Source organism: Mycteria americana, chromosome 5 (genome assembly GCF_035582795.1).
Source record: "Mycteria americana isolate JAX WOST 10 ecotype Jacksonville Zoo and Gardens chromosome 5, USCA_MyAme_1.0, whole genome shotgun sequence".
Taxonomy (NCBI): domain Eukaryota; kingdom Metazoa; phylum Chordata; class Aves; order Ciconiiformes; family Ciconiidae; genus Mycteria; species Mycteria americana.
Window position 1 is genome coordinate 24,522,262 of NC_134369.1, and position 18,006 is coordinate 24,540,267.

General features: G+C 39.4%; 1 protein-coding gene across 15 annotated transcripts in view; it reads right to left on the reverse strand.

Moving 5' to 3' along the window:
* SLC1A2 (solute carrier family 1 member 2) overlaps positions 1 to 18,006 on the reverse strand; it is a 109,849-nt gene that overhangs the window by 21,341 nt on the left and 70,502 nt on the right. For 13 of the 15 annotated variants that reach the window (XR_012775891.1, XM_075502486.1, XM_075502487.1 and 10 more), the window contains 7 exons: positions 17,401 to 17,540; positions 15,503 to 15,655; positions 14,607 to 14,857; positions 10,809 to 10,977; positions 7,689 to 7,815; positions 4,629 to 4,862; positions 754 to 948 (listed from right to left, as the gene is read on the reverse strand). Coding sequence is in view for 14 of the 15 variants with exons in the window: in XM_075502482.1 (XP_075358597.1) it covers positions 754 to 948; positions 4,629 to 4,862; positions 7,689 to 7,815; positions 10,809 to 10,977; positions 14,607 to 14,857; positions 15,503 to 15,655; positions 17,401 to 17,540 (1,269 nt within the window). In the remaining variant the exon portion in view is untranslated. The remainder of the gene's footprint in view (positions 1 to 753; positions 949 to 4,628; positions 4,863 to 7,688; positions 7,816 to 10,808; positions 10,978 to 14,606; positions 14,858 to 15,502; positions 15,656 to 17,400; positions 17,541 to 18,006) is intronic. The other 2 variants (XM_075502495.1, XM_075502494.1) reach the window with 1 other exon arrangement.

The window sequence follows — 18,006 nt, forward strand, 5'->3', positions numbered from 1 at the left end:
CTATTCAAAATGTTAGGCCTGGTGTCTTCATCAAGTTTTCCATTGTAAATTAACTTTAGCTGCAGCAGTCAACTTTGCCATTGTTTTTTAATTAGTCACCCTGCCTAATAGTCTTAAAACTCCATTACAGTAAACAGTTTTCAATCACTCCTATCCACTTTAATGGGCACTTTCCCTTGTCCTTCCAGATATTCAGCTTAGTCCTCAATATGACAATTTGATACAAAAAGACTAGAGGTAATATTTGCTGGGTTAGAGATAAAGAGTCTGGGAGCATCCAGACCATGCTGCAGGCAATCTCACCCTCAGGCTAGGCTATTCTTAGTCCATTTTGTTTGCTGTTCACCAAAGTCACAGAAAAAGTACAGGAAGACATAAATACATGGATACATTTTTAGGTATACTTTTTTCTTCCATGGTATATAAACAGATACATTCTAGAAAGTTAATGCCCCATATATCACTCGTAGCATCCCTCTATACTAAAAAAGGCATTGCATTGGACAGAGAATGCTGTATTTCACATCGTATTGTCAACTGCAAAACTGTGTAAAAACACCACCAGCATGCACTAAGGCTGCAAATGATAGAAAGCGCACGTCACCAGAGAACCAGGACCTATGTATATGACATTCCTTTGCATATCATTATTATAAATCCATGGATATCACAGTGAATCCCACAGCTACTGAGAAGACATCGCTTTGTATTTTACAGTCTGTAGAAACAAAGCCTACAATATTTTGAACTGACCTCACAGTAACTATCTGACCTCCATCCAGCTCAATTCCATTCATCTGTGCTATAAAGATGGCAGCCACAGCTTCATAAAGGGCAGTTCCATCCATGTTAATAGTTGCTCCAACAGGAAGAACGAACCTTGTTACACGCTTATCAATGCCTAGATTTTCTTCAAGACACCGGAATGTGACAGGTAATGTTCCAGCACTGAAGGAGAGAAAGCAAAAAAGTAGAGAAGACATAATTACAATATAATATATACACATAAGGGAGCAAAGTCGGAAATTCTGCTATCATTGTTTACATTTTTTACTTCCACTTTCTGCTGTGATTCAAGCCTTTTTAGCCAATTTTTAAATTAAGCCTTCATTCAGCAGGAGGTGGGACTGAGGCCAAGACATGAACGTGACTTGAAGTAGGGATGAGAGCTTGAGAGAGTGTAGATGAATTTTTCAGACTCATTTATGAATTATTTCTTGCATTTTGTTCAAAACCACAAGTTTTTGATTGACAGAACTATGAGCTTAGGGACAAATCCTAAATTTTTTTGATTGTGAATTTGCTCTGAACAGAGAAATCAGTGTTGCACTACGGAATGAAAAAGCCAGGCAAAAAGATACAACCCATGGAGTTCCCAGACACTGGAGGACAGGAAAGGATATGAAATACAGCTGGAGGATAGGAAAAGATGAGAAAGATGGCCGGAAGAGGGGAACAGCTTCTTGCACAGATCCACAGTGCCTTGCCTTTGTGGGAATAGTTCAGGCTATTACATTCACGAGCAATATTAAACACCTTCATCAAAAAATACTGCTGAAAACAGAACATATTCTTTTTTCCCTGTAGATGTAAATATCTTCCACTTCTTCCCTTCCCTAGCAGGTCTGCCTGCCTCAGGCAAAGGACTGACTTACTGCAACAAGCATGAAACCCAACACAGGAGCATGTTTTGGTTCCTTACTTTTCTGTGTTACCTCTGAGGTCAAGTCCACCACTCAATGAAGTTGGTTGTTGCCTGAGAAGCTGTTCTGAAAAGAAAGCTGACCTGGGAAACTCCTTTTAATTGGTGTTTCATACAGAAGCAGCGGAGCACATCTGTTGTGGTTTATTTGTTTTTCTTCAGCTGAGTTGGCAGAATTTCTCAAAGGTCTTCACTATTGTATCCCACTAATTCTGGTGTCATTGCCCCTACAAAAATACTAATTTGGTCATAGAAGAGTAAAGGACTAGACTCACCAAATTTTCTCAGATAAGTACTTGCAGCATATTGTTGCTAGTGCCTTGCAACTTCAGGGTCTTTCCAACTCATTCGTTCATCCACTACCATAGAGATGCTATTGGGTACAAAAAATGTAATCTTTCCATTTTACAGATAATTAAACCATGGAAAAGGGATATTAAGGAATGATTGAGATACCCAACTATAAAAATGTAGTGTCATAATAAACGTCCTAGGTTATCTGCAACAAGCACATGAGGCTGACCTAGCTCGCGTGGGATCTATGGAAAACCCAAACCATTCTGGACTGGCAGATGCCTGAGTCACTTCCTAAATTACTCGTCTTGTCCCACATCTATGGAAACATGAGTTAGAAGATAGGAGCTTCTAGATCCCCACCTTGTGCTCAAATGACTGGACCATTCTTTGTTCACAGAGGTGATTTTTTAAACAGACGTCGATAAGCCAGATACACGGTACCTATCATTTGTGTTCTAGCATCTTTACAAATATATTTGTAATTATGATTTATTTTATTGTGTTTTAATGGTAATCAAAGGCTTAATATTTGTTGGTTTAGCCAAATCAGAGAGAATTCACACTTTCTAAAAACAATGTAGTATATTCTCTCGTAAGCTACTCTAGCAGCTACATTTACAGCAGATAGCAGAAAATATGTAGTGAGTCATTAACCAGTAACTACTAGTCAGTTTTCAAGTCAGTTCCAGGATCACTTTGCCTCCTATAGCAAAGGTGTTCCTATATCTTATTAAAATAAAAATAGAATAGAAAATGTAGTTCACTGACACGCATTGAAACTCAGTCAGGTAAGGTTCTTTTTCTTCAGAAATACAAGTCCCACCTTACCTTTACTGTTACAAATCAGATCATCAGCACAAAGTGTGTACCAGCCATGGCCTACAATTGTTGCAATGAACCCCGGCAGGCTCAGCAGTCAGGGACTATGCAAATATCTTTCCCCTTCAGTTCTGCCACCATGAGTAAGGACAGGTAGGCAGGCCATGGAGACAAGGTTTCTTTATTAGAAGAGCACAATACATAGATGCCTTCCATGGTTCCTCAGCCTGGCCAAAGAGCTTTGATAGGTCCCTGAATAGGAAGCATTTACAACTTCCAGAAGTACCAGGTTAGACCATATGATTGTTGTCATGTGGTCACTTGTCTGTGGTGCTACGAACTGGTCCACTTCTGTTTCTGATCTGGATAGCAGCCAGGTGGTAAAGCTAGTATCCAGGTAAACCCATATGCTGGAATCACGTAGAATCCCCTACATTTTTCCACTTTGGTACTCCAGCAGAAAAACATTTCTTCATGCTGAAAAACCCCCACAAATGTTGTGTATGGACACTGTAAATTTTGTATTGAAAATCTAAGTGGAAACTCGAACACTTCAGTGAACAAAAGCTTTAGGGAAATTGTGGTTTAGTGAAACTCCTGGCCAGACTATATCTCCTATAATCCCGCATCATTTATCACAGAGCTACAGAATTGTTGAGGTTGGAAGGCACCTCTGGAGGTCACCTATTCCAACCACCTTGCTCAAGGCAGGGATATCTAGGGCAGGTTGCCCAGGACCATGCCCAGACAGGTTTTGTGTATCTCCAGGGATGGAGACTCCACAACTCCTCTGGGCAACCTGTGCCAGCATTCAACCACCGTCACAGTAAATCATAGTAAAAAGATTTTTCTTGTGTTCAGATGGAATTACTTGTGTTTCCATTTGTGCGCACTGCCTCTCATCCTGTCACTGGGCACAACTGGGAAGAGTCTTGCTTGACCTTCTCTACACTGTCCCATCATATTTATGCACATCAGTAAGGTCCCCCTAGAGCCTCTTGTTCATCAGAGGAGAAGCAGAGTGGTTTGGGTTGACCCAAAGAGGCAGACAAATTACAGTTCTTTCAGGGCATTCCTGAAATCAAAACTGCTCAGTTTTCTGATGGTCAGTTTTGAACTAGGCTTTTTTGTTTTCGCCTTTTTAATTAAAATGGAAGATTAAATTTTCTTCAGAAATAAAACATTTATTGAAGAAAAACACTTTAAAATACGGTATTTAACTGAAAAATTTTCAACACAAGATCTACTGATACCCTAATGCAAAGCACCAATTTATTACTGAGAGCTGAGTTGCCTACACACTTTGTTGAGTCTGTTCTGTGCATTAGCAATGAGTCTAAAATGCTCAGCTCTTCAAGGAAGTCCCCTTGCTCTGCCAAAATGGATGAAAGAATAAAATGAGAGGCTTTTTAATTTCTTTCTTGAAACCTAGCACTGTTTATTCTTTTTCCCCCAATTCAACAAAACTGGTCTTAACGTGCTTTCAAAATAAATAGAATTATCACCGTTTCCTAGTTGAGGAAACAAGTACAGAGGTAACACAATTTGCACAAGTCTTTTGGCCAATGCCAGAAAAGCAAACAAAAAGTGGGTCTCCCAACTCTCTGCAGTTGGCTGTACAACCTCTCTAAAAAATCCCAAAGATGTGTGGTTATTTTTATTTATTTCAACATGGCTGGATTAAAAATAGTTTTTATGCAATGGCATAAAATAATTTTGCAGTGAAGGTCAGAGCAGCAGATGTATTATCTCTAAACAGCAACTAATAATCTGCTAAAAAATAAAGCAAGCTGTTATTTCTCAAGTGTACCTGGAAGCTGTGCCTAGTGCTGTGATCCATGCCTGGAAAATCCCAGCAAGGAATGAAAATGGGCTTTTCCTTGTTATCACAAAGTAGAGCAGAGGTAGGAAGATCCCTCCATGGATGAGAAGACCTACAATCACAGTGACCATATACATGCCAAGTTGTCTGGCAACTACTTCTAAGTCCTTGATTGCAATGATTTTTCCGCAGATGAGGCAAGCAATGCCCAAAGGGGAATACCTGGAGAAAGAGAACAAGCATAGACAGAACTAGTCTTTGCAGCGCAATCACAAAAATTGTGCTCAATAGAGTATAGACTGGTGAAAGAGTAGGGAGTTCCCAGGCTCAACACTGAGATGCAAGTCAGGAATTGATGGAAATTCAATGGATAGCTTTCACATCTTTTTAGAAAGTAATGGCCATCTCCAGCAAATTCCCCATCTACTTCATTTTATTCCATCCCATCGAATGGAATATGCATTTCCTGAATAGTCTTTGACCCTGGAATAACATCGTACAAGAATACTGTAATTTAACACAGGCTTGTATCATTATGAAGAGTGGTGTAGTATTTCTTCTTAATATATAACTTTTACAACCCATTGCTTATCTGATTTCAGGGAGCTGCATTATTTGCTCCAGTTAAACAATTTGTTGAAATGAATTGCTTTTATCTTGAAGGCTGCAAATGTTTCCATTATGTTCTTTCAATAATTTGGACAAATGCTTTTAGTTTATGGATTCTCATTAATTATGTGCTTTTCTTACTTAGGGTAGGGTTTTTGTCACCTCAGTCATGTGATTCCCCGATGGCATAAATGGAACTTTTAAATAGGATGATAACAGTAGCACAGTTTGGCAACAAAAAAATTTGAAATTAATGGATATTATTTAAAAAATCTAATAATGAGCTATAGTGAAAAATGCCTGAAAGTGTATGGATAGAAGACAATATTTATACCTGCACTGGTAAAGGTTAGTATATTATATAATTTTAAGTGACATTCATTTTCTCTATCTGTTTTATAAAACTTAAGCTGGGAGAAAGTAATGTGTGTAACGTGCAGAAATAGTAAACAAAATGCCTCTCTGAAAATAAATGGTAATGTATATTTTCAAAAGTGATTAGTGATTTGGATGCTTAATTAAAGACAATACGAAGGAAACTGACTTTCAGAATAAAAGTGCTTCATGTTTTCTGTAAGAAACATCTCATGGTCTCTCAAGCAACGTGCCCAAAACCTGGAAAGTCCTCAGTCACTTGAAATGCAAGGCCAGTTGTTATACCAGTTATCATAAAAAGCCATGTTTCAATGAACTTCATTAAGCATATTTCTCATAAAGAATTACATGGTGTCAGAGCCAGATGTCTGATTTGTTTTATGTTTGTGTAGCAATGCCATGCTTCTGAGAGTCTGGAGTTGCCACGGGAGTTACAGCTCTCTGTGCAGAGAAATCATAAACCAAATAAAATGTAACTCTGCATAAAGAAGTGCATTTGTCTTTATAAACACACATAAAAAAAACCTGCTTCTGGCCACAACAATTCTTTAAAAATTCTAGACAGAGATGAGCAAGTGGAATTCCCAACATCAATCTCCTTTCTCATGAAAAGAGAAATAAAAAGCACATCTGTAAAAAATAAACATTTACAGTGAATTTCTTGAAACTGCCATTGCAACACTGACTAATAGAGAAAATTTATGCTGTAGGCAAGGTATTATGTCTTGGGTGTACTAACTGGTGCTAAGTGAAGTAAGAGTAAATTCTAGCTCTTGGAGTGTTACGAGAGTATAGTCACCGCCTCTCTGTAGAGTCGAGAGCAGCAGGTTACAATAACTATTGAAAGCAGTAGGGCTTTGTGAATAAAAACAACAGGTTTTTTATGCAGCAAGATCATCTACAGAAAAGCAGAAGCATAACAGGAATGCAAAGTCATTGCTTCAAATTCTTTCTTTTATTCCCACATTGCTGTAGCTATCTGCATCACTCTTGCATAACAGTCTCCCTTTGAAACACTGATGATGCTGAAGACTTGCGCTTCAGGCACCCTGCTCCCTTTTCTATAAAATGTGTCCATCTAGAGCCTCAGAGAAGAGGCATACTGCAGCATTGTACCTCAGGAAATCACTTCCAGGGACACCAGGGAATCACGGGGAGCAATGAGCCATGATACGTGTGTTGTATTGGACTGGCTATTTCTGCTCTCACAGACCTAGGAGATATGAAACACAGTAGTACAATGCCAAACATAGCATTGCGTTTTTATGTTCTGAAAAACTGGTTTTGTGCGATATGGCCACGCTTGGCACTGTGTAAAAATAGCTCTGGGGAAGCCCTTGGAAGAAACATCTCTCTCTCTCAAAAAAAAAAAAAAAAAAAAAAAAGGAGAGAGAATCCCCTTCCAGAAATGTAAACAAGGGCTCAGTCTTAATTAGGTAAAGTCACTCCCTTGAAGGCAAGCCAGGCCCCATTATTACAAATGGTATACTTCAAAAACAGGACTGATACCTTCCAGTGACTCCATTGAGGCAAGGCTGTAAGACAGATTCTGCAGGAACTATAGGTGGAGGGACTACACATCACTGAAACCAACTGGAATTTTATTTAGTGGTAAAGTATTTTTACTACAGAAGACAGTGAATAAAGTCTCCAGGCTTCTTTGTAATGATACCTCCTAGCTAATACCCTGGGATTATGCTAACCTCCCAGGAAGATTTGGATGTTCTTATGTGGGGTGTTCTTGCTTGCTTAGGTGTCCTTCTGTGTAATGAACTTCCATAATCAATGTGGCATTTGAAGGCCTTTGCTGGTACCTGCATGTCTTGGATTTCAGTAAACAAAAACCAGAATACCTTCAGAAATATTTCAAATCGGGTCCTAAATAGTCCTCACCAAATAGAGATAATGCTGCTGCGGTTCTAACATACCTGTCAAGACTTCACAAAATGAACTATTTAATTACATTGTTTACTAACAAACTGTGGTCACTACATGCTATATTAGGGTTTTATGAGATTTTTTGTAAATCTTTTTTTGTTCTAGAAGTTACAACTTCAAACTTACCACATGATCATAGTTACTAACTTCATTACAATCTCATTCAGGATGTTGAAGAAATCCACCATCATCTTGGCCTGTTCTCCCATTTTCCCCATAGCAATGCCAAAAGCAATAAAGAATCCTATCAAACCTAGTAGGAAAAAATTGCAAGACAAAAAAAGGCAAATAAAACCATGTTTTTTAGGAAGTTTTTGCACCTAGTCAATGTCTTGATACTACCTGCTAATCCAGTTTTCAGAACTACAGTGTATTACACATCTCTTGGGACTTTTTAATATGGACCCACTCTCAACTTTCACGATCAGAACATCTTTTATTCTTCAATATTTTACTAGATTCCAATTTCACAGCCCAACTATGTTTTCTTCTTTTTTCCTGAATTGATCCAATCATCAAAAATTACCTCTACAATAGTCTTCTCAGTGCCATGCAACTATTAGAAACCTCATAGCCCCTGGCAAATGGGAGAGGCAACACAGCACCATATCATGACTCTTCTTTGTTGCTAAAACAGTCACTAGAGACCAAGAGCATTTTTCTCAAGCTTTACCCTTGACAGATTCAACCTACAGACTAGTCAGTCCTGGAGTACAGGGAAAGGCAAAAGCAGCCCCAGAACATAACTTTCACAGGCCAGGAGTATTCCAGTTAAATGAAGAAGGTGGGGATGGGAGGAGAAGGTGGGTATTGCACTTTAAGCTAAACCACAGAACTCCCATTAAACAGATTAACCTCAATGAAACTGGCTATCAGTGGATACATAATCATAGAATTTAATACAAGTAACATTTAGCTCCTAAATTTAAATGCTAAGGTGTGAAAGTCTGGAGTGTTGCACTACCAGTGTGAAAAACCAACTGACTGCATCTGTCATGTACTACTTGGGAGCTGTGTCTCCAATGCTAACCTTTACCCTCCAGCAATTTTCAGTGTCCAGAGTGGGATTAATAACTGCTATTGACAGATGGTTTGAATCTTCAGCCACCCTTTGAGGCTAAACTTTCAGTCATGATATGAGTTCAGTATTTAACAAATGTGTGAACTCAGCTGGGAAATTCCTAAGGAAAAACCCATCAGGACACAAAAGCATTCAAGAGAAGGGAATTTCAGCTAACAGTACTCTGGGAAAAGACAGGCTGTCCCATATCCTCGTACTGGGTTTAGTAACCAGAATTTTTTCTTTCTTTTTTTTTAATCCAGTCTCCTGGATATAAAGTCATTCTTTAGCACCACGCTATCTTTGTTGAGTCACTTGAATAGGGAAGTGAAGGGTATGTTTGTGCACTGCAGAGCATAGAGAAATGATGAAAAGCTTTTCAGTTGAAGACTAAGTAAATTCCTGGAATTCAGACTCTGCATCAGAAAATGTTAGTAGGTGGTTTTGTTCGTTAATTCCAAATGAGCTGCTACATTAGTCATAAAAGTCAAGTTGGTTCATATTTGCAGGAATTTGCCTGGCTTGTACAGTACAAGCTGGATGGCAATTCCCCAACATTTTCACTTCATTCAAAACCAAACCACCAAACCAAACCAAAAAACTCTGCAACATTTGAGAGTCATTGGTTAAAATACTACAGCAAATCCCCCATCTAAACTGTGTATCTCCTTTCTGTAGGAATTGTATTCAGCCTTCCAGCTCTTTTCTCCATGACAGAGTCTGCACAAAGAAGTCCAGTACTAAATGTAATGCATCTCTCACATTAGAAATACTGTTTCATTTTAATGCATAAGCAGAACTCCAGGAGAGAAAAAAGCAGGTGAGGGTAACAGCATGAGCAAGGAGCTGCTGCCTCACACAGGGTGCAAAATGCCAATTTGCAGCTTTGAAAGAAAGTGGCTCCTCTGCCCACAGATGTTGAACGGAAGGAGGAGCCGTGGAGGCAGGCAGAATAAAGTGGCTCCTGGCTCTTGTAGAGCAGGCTGCTTCACAGAGAAACAAATCATCTGTGATCAGCTTACTGATGCTATCTTCCCTACATCTAAGCAAAGCAGCCACTGCCAAACAACTCACCAACACCTGGCGAAGCTCTGCAGGCACAGCAGCCACTGTGTCAGCAGGAGCAGCTCATCAGCTGGAAGGAGTCTGTAAGGGGCCATTTGCCCCTAAAAAGTGGTGGCCTAGTGGTGAGATAAAGCAGTGGTTTAGGTACTGCCACATACTGTCTCACTTTGAGGACAACACCTATAAAACACAGCTGTCAGCCTCAGCCCTGTGGACATGCTGCCACAGAGCATGTGTATCTTCAAGTGTAGGTGTGCCAGTGAGGCTAAAAATTGAGGGCTAATTTGTGACTGACTTCACCCACATCCAGAAAGTAAGAAGGTGAAGGAGGAGCACTCCTCTCTGGGCTGACAAAATGGTGAGTCGAGGCACAAAGGAGAAAATAGAAGTGGTGTGGCAGTTCTTTGTTCCCCCATGCCCCCGTCCCAGTCCAAACAGGTGCTTCACGAAGGGGTGGGAGATAGGCAAAACTTTGTACCACCCCCACTTACTGGCTTGTCCAGACAAGATGGGACAATGGCAGCTGTTCATAATTTGCAGCCGGTAAAGGTCAGCAGCCAAGACGAAAGGAGGGAGTTGTGACTCAGAGATGTGTCAAACCTCTCTGGGATTTTTCTTGGGTGGTGCAGTTCACACCCCACCTGTCACTTCAGGCTCTGCCTCAAGCCAAATTCTAGTTCAGCATGCCCGAGACAGCTACTGGAAACAATTGAGCTCAAATTCATGAGGGGGTGGGTAAAGCACTGGCTCTTGAAGCTCTACCCCATATTGTTTTGCCAATATGGGTTAGTATTTGTCTAGGTAGGCTACTTCTAGGATGAAAGGAAATTTTGGTTATCTCCTACATGCTTCCCCACTGTACTCCAATTAATACCTGCAAAGCTGCCAATCCAGAATAATTCACTTGATTGTTTCTGTGATACAGTCATATTTCTAGTAAGACCATTAGATTTTCATATCAGAGACCAATGGGCAGCCAGTAGGTGATAACATTTGATGATTATATGGGGAGACTAAACTTGCACTGAAGAGCAGATCAGACAACACTGGCTACCCAGTCACAGCCAAAAGCTATGTCATACATATGATGTACATATTTGACAGGCAAAAAGTTTTCCTACCCAGGACATTCATGCCATCCTTAAATTCAAGTCCCTTCTTAATGACCAGCTGGGCTTCTGGTGGTGCTTTGTGCACTGTCTCATTCATCATAGCAAAAGCAGAGTCAGTGACATTAGGTGGTTCTTCAATGGGTGGTGGCACCAGCACTTTCTTGGTGACAGTTTGGATCTGAAGGCAATAAAAAGGGAAGACAAGAAGGGAAACAGACTAAATGTAATCCATATGGGACATCAGGAAATAATAATAAAAAGAGTCTTCATTTGAAATTCCAGAGAACTATATTTTTAAAGGATTAGACAGGCATTCCACAACCTCTTACCCCCACTTCCAAAAATAAGTTTGTTTTTCAATAGTTTCAAGTGTCACAAAGTCCTGGGAGTCTTCCTCATGACTCTAGTGTGAAAAGTATGGCAAATACTTGTTCCTTACTGCTACAATGTACCATTTTACAGATACTTAGCCCCTTTGTCCAAATGGTGCTTCACAGATTGTGTTACATGTTGATACTATTTAGCACCAAAAGGCAGGCACCTCTAAGATCAGCCACAGCAGCAACTCTGCAGTAAGGCTTGTTATTCAGGATGCTCTGCCCAGCTCAAGTTATCATAGTTTTATGGTTAACTTGAGTCAAAAACTTAGGACGTTTCCAACACTTCACTGGTGACTGCGAAAGCTCAAAATGGAATACACACACAGTCCCCTGAGCTCTCTAATTAAAATATTGTGAGTGACAGATAACAGAAAAATTATCAAAGCTGCCAGATGCCTATTAAATCAAACCTGACCACGTCAAAAAAGAAGACATCAGCATCTGAATGGATCCGGACCCCTCCTGGCACATGAGAGGCAGGGTCAAAGGAAAGCTGGGAAGGAACAGTCCGGAGAGAAATGGGCTTGAGTTTACAGCTAGGAAAAAAGGGAGGAGGAAGTGGAAAAAAAGAGAGATCTGTGACTTGCTGCTTTTAGAAGGGACATTTTCCTCCCACTTCACACCCTAAGCCTTTCCTGCCTCTTCATGGCTCTAGGGCAGGCAAAATGGTTAGCAAGCTACGACCGGTTTGCCATGGTTTCCCATCTGCTCCCTACTTTCCTTCTTCCTAGAAACATGTTTGAGCAAGGCATCAGCAACGCTGTATTAGCCTTTCAAAGAACATTTGCACTCTTTCCTGTTGGGATGGACACTGTAGTGCTATGGATGATCATCCAGATTCGATCCATATATTTTAAAACCATAAGTTTTTTTTATATTTTAAAACCATAAGGTCTTATGGTTTACCATTTATATTTTAAAATATAAAACCTTATGGTTTAAAACCAAATATAAAACCTTCTGGTTTGAAACCATAAGGTTTTAAAATACCTTATGACTTTCCTTTCAAAACCTGCTGTCTAAATCTAGAGAGGGGGATGTAGACAGAAAACCTACACAGCTTTGTATGAGAAACTCTTCAGTTGTCCTGAAACAACCCAATATTCCTGCACATTTACATTTTTTTCAGAGTTAAATTTTATCTGAGGGATGTTGTCAACACAATATTTTTTATGTGATGTACCCAGAATGTAAGAAGAGAGTCACAGAAATTAAACTTAAAACAGTTGACTCTACACACTCACAAATTCCACTACAGTTACTTAAGTCAAAGGTCCTCAGCCCTTCTTTGCACAAGGCCACAGTCACTAAAAATGCTGAGCCTAACATCGTTTAGATTCTGACAACAATGCCTGAGGCCAGAAAACCATTTAAATGTCAGTCATATTTATAGATGATAGTCCCGTTCTCTTTCATGGCACATAAGATCTTAAGTCTCTGCTGGAATAGCAGTTTTCATTATAAATTAAGACTTTCTTGTGGACCATACAACAATTCAAGAGATACTGAAATTCCATGATGGTTCAGAGTTCAGTTTGCAAATGAACTATCTCAAAATTGCAAGTAAATCCCTTCACTGCTTTCTGCCTGGTCACAAGGGAAGGTGTGTAAAAACTCCCCCACAGACCACAGCTACACCGTACCATTGCTGTGCACCCTTCAAAATCATTCTTCGCAGGATTTCTGCAAAAAATTGCTTCCTCCTAAGGCAACCTGGAAACACTGAATGCTCATGGAGACAGTCTGTATAAATGTAGGAAGAGAAAATACATGCTGACACCATTCAAAGCAGTTAATTTCCCTCCTAAATAAAGACACAAGTAAAGCCTAGCTCCTTACTGAGGAGTTAAGGGCTAATAGAAGGCACAAGTTCCATCTGGAAAGGAGCGTTACTTACTTTGCGAATGAAAGGTGGCTTTGTGGCAGAGGCTTTCACTGGCAATTAGTTTGGAATCAGATAAAATTAAACACTGGAAAGCCAAAAAAGCACAATAGCTTTTTTGACTAAGTTTACAAAACAATCAATGGAATTGGTGATCCATAACTAGTGAAGTGACCTGAACATTGATATTACACACACTGAAAAAGCAATATTAAGGTTCCAAGAAAACTATCTGACACAGGTAGCTTAATTCTTCTTTCTCCCACTTTTTGTCCCTTTGCCAAGATATTTGACCACTTTCAACTGACCAGAAATATAATTCTCCTCTCTTCCACAGTTCAAACAAGGGAAAGAAAGGAAAAAAAAAAAAACCATAAGCACCCTGCTCTCCCCTCACTCAGTTTTGCAAAAATACATTTCACATTACATGTGATGTTTAGCCACCCACAATTTGACCACATGACTGACATTCCCATGATTATTTGGAAATATTGAGAATGTTCTCTCTTTAAACCCCCAAGGACTATGTGTTTTTATGTGAAAGTCCATGGAAGAAGTGAAGCAATCCAATCCCTTTTGGCAGCTTAGGTTGCTCTCCATTCTTCCAAGCCCCGTGGCCTCTTCTCCATTCCTTGTCTTCTCTTCACTTTATTCTTTGGCCATAACCACAGCTCCAGCTATCATGCCATTTCACACAGGAACACTTAAGAACAGGTTTGGCAACAAATCCTGTTCCATACGAAAAAAAACCAGTCTGCATGATTGCCAAACAATTTAGTTGTAGGAAAAAGCAGCTTACAAGAAATATGCTTAAGCAGAAATTAGGAAGCATGCATTTTTCATTTGTTTTACTCCTTGAAGTGAAGCTGTTTTGATTAAGCATTGGTGAAAAGCTTTTAGACAAAATCATCTACCTACAGAGCAAGCAACACATGGTGCAAGCATCCTTCTTTCCCAGTATGCTTCAAACCTGGCCTGACGGAGCCACCTGTAGGTAAGTCAGCCACTTGACTGTATTATCCCCACCTAGTCTGGACTCTAATACAGCAATAGAAGTTATGAGAGGTTGGGTTTTGCGGTGCATTTCCACTGGCAACCAGCTGGAATGAAGATCATCCATATATTACAAACAGGGCATTGCAGAACCATGAGCTCTGTAACTAACAACCAAGATCAAATTCAGCCTGGGTGAAAGATCCCATAATTCATCCGCTGTTCAGCCCCAAGCCAGAATTCATGAACATATATATTGTACAAAAAGTGAGGAAAAAAATTAAGATTACTTAATAACAAACTAAAAATCATCTTGTTTAAAAAAATCTATAAATTTAAGTAATAACTACAATATAAAACAAAGCAGCTATAAATAATGTTCTTTCATTTACCTGCTCAAGACTTAAGACCTGTATTTCTCTTTACATCATCATTTCTATCATTCACCTAAACAATGACATTAACTCTACAGTCATCCCTGGTAAGCAAAAGATGTAAAAAATATTACCAAGGAGTTGTAAAAAAATATTACCAAGGAGTAGAAGGATTTACCTGCTGAAAGCATGCTTGGACTAGATTTTCAGGGAACAGGTTTCGGATCAGATCCAAGAAAGCATCCAGACTAGATACTTCATCATTCTTCTTCCCTTGACCAAGCTGTTTCTTGAGTTTTGGATTCCCTGGGTGGATGGCTAAAACCAAAATCACGCCCAGCACAGCAGCAATAATAGTGGTAGACATGTAGTAGACCATGGCTCTTGTACCCAATCGGCCACTTGCTTTAGCATCTAAACCAGACAGTCCTGCAGGTGTTTTATTTTAAGAAACAAACAAATATGTTGAGACTTAATATCCAATTCAATAATCATCAAATAAAATCCTTTATAATTTGCAAAGTTTAATGACTGCCTACAGGTGCCTACTTTTGTCCTTGTGAAATTCTCACCACTAGATAGATTACTGAGTCTTCTCCCTCCAGTTCCTATGTGAACAATGTCTGCTGCTACTAATTTGAAAGAGAATCATTTAAGATTCCATCTAATCACAGAGGAGGCATTGAAAAATAGAGAAGATATCATAGCATCTTTTGCCCTTGATTGCTGAAATCTGGTCATGGTCTGGCTGATACCACAGCTTTAAGAAGGCTAGGCTCACTAGTGTCATGCCATCTTATTTGCAAGGTCCAATCCAGGAATTAGGTGAAACAGCATATTAAGAAATTTCTGATGTTCAAGAAGGTAGTATGTGTGCATGTGTTTGAAAATAAATACACTGAAGCATCTACATATTAAAACCAATGAAGTTAATCAGAAATTAAATCTGAAATACACATTGCAACTGCAAAATCCCTGACAGGATCACACTATTATTCTTCCTACATCACAAAAAGCAAATCAGGTGATATCTGTAGCAAGCATCTTAAAGTATTTATGGCTAATAGATCTTACCTGTGATTAAACTGGAGATAATTAAAGGGAGTATCAGCATTTTTAGCATCCTCATAAGTATATCTCCTGGGAAGGCTATTAACATGATGATATCAGGGTCAATAGGTGCTGCTAGACGAAGAAGACCCCCACACAGTGCACCCAGGATGACACCTGGAAGAAGAATAAAAGAGAGCAGGTAGGTAACATAAATATAACTGAATGCTCATTGATTACCCAGAAGAACAGCCTAGAAGAAAAATGGTTACACAAGGCAGCTGATTTTTGGTACAGAGACAGATTTTGGAAGGCTTAGCCTTCTGATTAATATGAGGCTGTAATTACCACGTATCTCATGATTAAAGAAAAGTGGTCCTGATGTAGAATCTTCTGCCAGCTGAGCTTACACCTAACATACTGTTCTGCTTCTGCAAATACAAATTTGCTGTAAATCACAATGTTATTGAGGTTTGCTAATACTGTGTAGGCCTTGTAATGCATTGAAGGATAGTCAAATATAATTAATCTCACCGTTCTACAGATGGCAAGATTGAGGCACCAAGAGGTGAAGTGATTTACATAAGGCCATACAGAACTGACAGAAGAGCCAGGGTTAGGACCCAGCTCTTTGGAGTATGACATCTAGCTCTCAACATAAGAATGGTAGCACTTGAAAACAAGGTCAGCATGAGTAGCTATTTTACAGCCTAAGAAAAACCCTGTAGGAAAGCTAGAACAGTCCTGTGAGGAAAACAGATTCAAGTTTCATTTGGGGGGGGTGGGGTTGGAAGGGAGTGCCTGATCTGGAATACTGCACATACCATTTGAAGAAAACTTGATTCTTAGTACTTATGTATTCCTCCTTCCCTTTGATGATCTGCATCCTTTTCTTTGTGCTAACGTTCTCAAATCACAAATAATCCCTTCATCACTTATTTAGACTTGTACAGTGATAACGCCTAAACCCCTCTCTCAGGATTGAGCATAGTCTAGGGAAAAAAAGGCCATGTTTACTTTCATAACATTGTCTTTGTGAATGGATGTTTTATGTTTACATCCAGGATGCCTTTGTCTTCCTGATCCCAAGCCCAAATCTCAAGTGTAGTAAAACTTGACAGCAAAGCCTGAGTTCTCATTTGCAGCAACTATGACTCTTCCAAGTATCAGTTTGACACAATGGAAAATATACTTGTATTTAAAACTTTTTCTGGAATTGCATCAGGCATCTTCTAAAGATGATTCAAAGCAAATACTGTCTAAACACTTCAGCAGTGAAGGCTGAAATATATGGATGTGAAATTTGCAGCTAAGGACCAGGTGCAGCTGGTCTTTCAAACAATAACAAAACAGAGTATGTCTGTGAATTTGCTGCATTTGGCTCTTAGGCTTTCAGTGAAAAAGAAAGAGGCAAAGATCCAGTGAACCACAATAAAATGTCAAATTGTTCCATATTTGGAAGCTGCTAAAGCCAGAGGCAATATTCAGGATGAGATCACAAGAGTGCTGGCTTACAGCTACAGAGAGGGGGACAAACCTTAAAAGCAGTGGAGCATGAACTGAGAGATAAAAGATGAAGGAAAGGAAATTTTGAAGAGTTTTTGTCTTTTTTTTCAAATAACTGAGAGAAAAAATGTGTAGTGCATTTAGTTCTACTGAATGGCATGGATCTGACTGGCCTTGGGACTTAGATCACACTCCATTCAAAACCAGATATAGAATGTATCTCAGTGGTGTGGATTTGCTCTGTGTTGTGTCAGTAATACCCTGCACACGTGAACTAAAGTGACAATGCCTATGGGTGTCCTATTTACTCTCTGGCTGTTCAGCTGGAACAGCTGATGACCACAGACAGGGTCTGTGGTACTACATGAACAAATACAGATACACACAGAATGTCCAGACTAGCAGATGTAGCTTACCGAATACAGTAAGAGTCAGGAGCAGATTCCTGTGGAGTGACTGGCAGAACTGCACGCATATGTTCCTGGATCTGTGCTCCACTGGACTTAAATGACTTTCATGCATCCGCACTTCTACTTGCTTAGGCATATTGTTGGCACTAGAATAAAAAATGAAAATCAAGTAGAAGTTATAGCACAAGATGCCAAAAGTGAGAGGAAAGTCTGGATTACTTCCATCATATATAACTGTGGAATCTGATGCATATTCCATCTCTTCCCACATTTCACAAACACTGTATACTTAATCCTCTGAAGAAGTCTCTGAAATGGCAATGGTTTGTCCTTCTAAAGGTGTAGCCTTTAAGGTATTTTTTGCAGTTATCTCTCAAATGGTGGATATGTAAACAGAATTAATTCACTGGACACATCATCCCAACTGTTTCATGGAGTAAACTATTGGTCTTGAGCTGGAAAATTCAGTTTCCCCAAAGATCATGGCTGTTTACTTAAGTAGGAGAGATGGCTGAAGAACAAAGTTTCTATTAGCAGGAAAATGCAGATTTTAATACCTTATTTAATTCCAATTCAGGAAAAGAGTTTAAAAATGAGGATTTATATACAAAA